The sequence below is a fragment of the Adiantum capillus-veneris genome, chromosome 5 (genome assembly GCF_014529385.1).
Source record: "Adiantum capillus-veneris isolate H3 chromosome 5, ASM1452938v2, whole genome shotgun sequence".
Lineage (NCBI taxonomy): Eukaryota > Viridiplantae > Streptophyta > Polypodiopsida > Polypodiales > Pteridaceae > Adiantum > Adiantum capillus-veneris.
In genome coordinates this window covers 84,949,693-84,954,373 of record NC_140935.1, presented here as the reverse complement: position 1 = coordinate 84,954,373, position 4,681 = coordinate 84,949,693, and the positions used below count along the sequence as shown (strand labels likewise).

The 4,681-nt window shown below is 41.2% G+C and overlaps 1 protein-coding gene across 1 annotated transcript; it reads left to right on the top strand.

Annotated features, from left to right (window-relative positions):
• The first annotated feature begins 1,267 nt into the window (after positions 1 to 1,267).
• Positions 1,268 to 2,149, top strand: LOC147457647 (major pollen allergen Bet v 1-G-like). The gene is made up of 2 exons (XM_086513628.1): positions 1,268 to 1,530; positions 1,682 to 2,149. Exons 1-2 carry the CDS (start codon positions 1,338 to 1,340, stop codon positions 2,017 to 2,019), a joined length of 531 nt encoding a protein of 176 aa, XP_086369754.1. The 5' UTR covers positions 1,268 to 1,337; the 3' UTR covers positions 2,020 to 2,149.
• Positions 2,150 to 4,681: the final 2,532 nt, after the last annotated feature.

The following is a 4,681-nucleotide window of genomic DNA, read 5'->3' as shown; positions in this document are numbered from 1 at the left end:
CAGCTCTGCTTTCTAATTTCAGTGAAAAATTGTGTGTTGCTACAACAAAAAGTTATGAGGACTGTGATCTATTGATGGTGGCATGGCTATTCTATTCTACATCAAGGAAAGAGGTAAAAGACTTAAAAAATTAACAAGATGTGGACTTTTACTTCAAAAATACCTCTCTTTGTCCTCTCTTTGACCTTGGTACTTGTGATGACCCGTATGATGTATCATCCCTTCAATGAATCGTGAGGAGAACATGATGAGAGTGGGAAAGGATTTGAGCGTAGCTAGAGGTAATTTTCAACATTAAATGTATGATAAATGAAAGCACTTTTTGACAATAGGGTGATTAATGTCATGGGTAGAAAATTCAAAAGGTGAGAAAGAAGGGAGTTTCTTCGTGTCAAATTAGTCAAGTGGTAAACTTATGGTGGAGAGAGAGAGAGAGAGAGAGAGAGAGAGAGAGAGAGAGAGAGAGAGAGAGAGATTTGGCTCAAAAATCTATTTTTGATCTTTATTTTTCAAGGCAAACTTAGTAGAAAAGGAGAATTATGGAAACAAGCACTACATTTCCAAATCTTATAATTCAAATGCTCAAATTATAACCGAAAGTATTTAGTTTGAGCTAAAAATTTGCATTACACAAAAGGAGAAATGAGCTATTTAGCTTGTAAAAGAGTCCCAAAGAGAAATGGGATCAAGGGCAACAAACATGAGATCCTCAACGCGTTTTTCCTCGATCCCATGGAGGGTACCTTGTGCTCCTAGGAAGGTGGGGTAGCTATAATTAACATGATGGGGCTGGGCAGGTGGGATCTAAGGTTGCCAACATCAATTGGGCATCGTAGATCTTGTTTTGTAAAAAGTGTAATCTCAGACTAGAGACACGTTCGCTAGTCAAAAACTAACATGGACACGTATAGTAGTCAAAAACTTGCACGGACATCTATAGTAGGATGTAGAAGGCTTGAGAAAACTAATTGAATCTATTGAGCCAGTTTCAAATCCTGCTCATTGTGATCCGAGAAAGAAAATGCCAGGATTGAGAAGGTAATATGCACATCCAAAGTTGAGAGGGTAATAGGCTTTGGTCAAAGCAAGCTTTGCGTTCTGGAATCAATCTCGATCCCTGCTCGTATAGAATGTTGTCAAGACTGGAAAATTGAGGCAGCGGGCTTGACCTAGCGGGAGACGAGGGTGGCCACCTTTTTGAAAACCAGGGCACCTACGTGGACCATATAAGTGGTGAAGGAAGCGTTGGTCGATTCTCAGACGAGAGCGAGCGAGTGCAGCGCTAGGCGACGCAGAGAGAGAGAGAGAGAGAGAGAGAGAGAGAGAGAGAGAGAGAGATGGGCGTGGAGGTGTGCAGCGGGCAGGTGGAGTGCGGGGTGTCGGCGAAGCGCATGTGGCAGGCGGCCTTCAAGGAGGGAAAAGACGCCCTGCCCAAGGCTCTGCCGCACGCCATTTCGCACGTCTCGTACGAGGGCCCTCCCGACAACCCCACTCCGGGCCTCACCAGTCGCACCATTCATCTCCACCGCAGTAAATATAAATAAGCACTGTTTTTTGCAGCTTGCTCAATAGAACTGTCCTTTGATTGCCCAAATGTGCTTACTAATTGGCTATGACCGGTACTTTTCTACTTCTTCTTCTTCACTTATGACCAGGACTTTTCTTGCATGTGTGCACGCAGGCTATGCGGAGGCCATGGCCAAGGAAAGGCAATCAGAGAATGTAGTGCTACTCGTGAAGCAGAAGCTGCTAGAGATGGATGCAAAGGCGTTGAGGATGAGGCTGGAGATGGTGGAGGGCGGGATCGTGGGTAGCTCTGTCAAGTCCGCCAAGGAATGCATCAACATCGTGGAGGGTCCAGTCCCTGGCGCCTCCTGCGTGGTGCACTGGTCCTTTGAGTATGAGCCCCTCTCCGAGCAACATCAAGCCCGTGTGCCCCTCATCCTCAACGAGTTTATTCCACACCTTTACAAGAAATTGGAGGAATACCTTGTCTCCCACCATGACTACTTGCAATGAAGCTGACCAAAAAGAGCTTTCTAGTGTATCAATAAGTCAAAGAGTTTTCGTGATACACTGAATAAAATCTAGCTACTATGGATTGTATCTTTTCCAACCTTACCTACATGATTAAAATGGTATTGCTCGACTCTTTCGTATTCAAAATCCATGGTATGCTCATGTGTCTATGTCACATTGCACTCACTACAATGAGCATCATGCTCTACTACATGTAACGATCTACATGTGTGTGTGTGTGTGTGTGTGTGTGTGTGTGTGTGGATGACCGCGTGCGCATATTTTGCTCATGTATGAGGCCTCCTTGTATGAAAAATTATGAGGGTTACTATCACACAAAGTAGGGAGGCTTTAATCTTTAAAAGCCAATTCTTTGGCATTTCAAATGCTCTAAAACAAAGGATCCTATGGATTCTAAATCTGAATGCCTTCCTTGGTGTGCAACCCCTTCCCCCCTCTTGCCACCAAAAACGAGCCAAAAACCTATGTCTCCTATGGTTGCAACGTTACCATCTCATGGTACTGCTATGTGTGAGCACAATTAGGATGGTTGGGGCACTTTTTTCCTTCGTTAGGAGATTGTTTTTTCTCATGGCTTGAATATACGCCCATCATTCTAGAGCAAGCCTTATCATTGCATTAGCACCTTCACTAATACTACTTCCCGTGTTGCATGCTTTTGAGCTTTCTCCTTTATATTCTCCTTTTTTCATGCATTTCTACAACTGTACTTCCAACAATGTGTACAAGAGCAGGCTTCAACATCTTGGACAACATCGCCAACACCCTTTTGGCTCATGGTTTTAGATTGCGGTGACCCTTTCATGTGAGCATTTGCAAGGCGAACAACCTTTGAGTATGAGATTTGATATAAAATTTTGATCCACTCTCATTTCGGCCTCTGTTTCTAGTACCGCCTACACAATTTCATCCTTGTGTGTATGTTTTTTGACAGTGCAAACTTTTGAAAAGCAGGTACTTGGTAGTCTATTGTGGGTTGTGCTATATAAGAAAGTTGGTTTCCTATAATTTTACCTCTACATTGATAATTTTTACGTCAGTTGCAGTCATCGGCAATGGCTAGCAATAATGGTGTTTTTTGCATGCCATTTCCTGAGAACAAACTTGATGGGGATAGCTACCCACTTTGAGAATACACAATGCAACATGTCCTTGTTACAAAGGGCATTCAAAAGATGTTGTGTGCTTATGATGTCAGACCGAGTTTTATGGATATATGTTCTATGGATGATGGTATTGGTTCTAGAAGCTCCGCTCTTAATTTTTTTTTGCCTATTGTTGAGTGAACAGACACTCTGAGATGCCAAGGATGTGCAAGCTCATGCGTTTATTTAACTTTTTGTTTAGTATTCCACAAATCCACATATTCTCACACTAGGAGTACCAGAACCGGCATGTCATAAACTAGCTTCTTTGTATGCATGTTTAAATTTTACAAAAATTACTTACTTGTGTAAGGAGCTAGAGCCCAAGGTTATGCACGATGAGGATGATATAGGTATATTTCTTGTGGATAGCAAAGACCTCAATGAGCATCTAGTGGTCATTGGTGAGGTCATTGAAGATGCTAGTCTTGTGTAGGCATTTCTTGGTGCTTTGCCATATCCTTGTCATACTTTTGGCTCTAACTTTAGACTTGTGACAAAGAATAATCCTGAGGGTGCACATTTTGATGGTTTTCTCAACGTATTACTACAAGAGGCCTCGAAAACTTGGGGTTTAACTAGCTACTTTAATGACATTTTAACCCTTTGAGATTTTTGGAATAGGAAATTCCTCGAGAAGTTGAAGAGGCACCTTTTGCAACTATTAGGATGTATAAACCGTTGAAAACATGACTCGAAGCTGATCTCATTCTTGCTTATTATTGTGTGTGTGATTCTTTGTGTTTCCTTTTTAGATGTGCAATTTATTATGATGAAATCTTGATGAACTATAGATTGTATTGTGTGATCTCTTCATGTGTGTGTGTGTGTGTGCGCACATGAATGTGTGTGCTTATTGCAAGAGCTCAAGATCTCTCGTTCTTCATCTCTTTAGATGCTATCAGAGCATGGTTGTCTCTAGCTATATATGAATGATAAGCAAAGGATTTAGAAGAAGCGGTTGAGAGTAAGGGTTTTCCCATTGTCTTCCCTCTTGTATCAATACTACACCCACTCTAGGATGTTTAAGAGACATCAACAAAGATCTCCAATTTTGGAAAATTCTAAGGGATATTCTGTATAGTCTTGCGACCTTCAATATAGAGGTTGAGTACCTTTTGGTGGAAGAACACAAAGGTTTGAGCTTCTCCAAATCTCTCATTTTGGTGTAGCAAGTAGCTCAATTAATTGGTGTTGTAGTTTTCACAACCAGGGATTTATAATTCACGTAACCACTCAAAATGACATTATAGTGAACATCTAGTTGGTCATGTGAATCTTTTGTTAACATTGACAAGTCATGCATTTATACAATTGGATGAAGGGGGAAGAAACCAATTTTGAAAAACTCCAATTTATATGGTTGTTAACGTTAATTAATGCTTTGTGATCACGTAAACATTAAATCCTTGTTCAAAACTATTTTATAATAGTGTGAAGTGTTGTATTGGGCATATATATGGCCCTAAAGTTGTGACAAATACAAGCTATTTCCT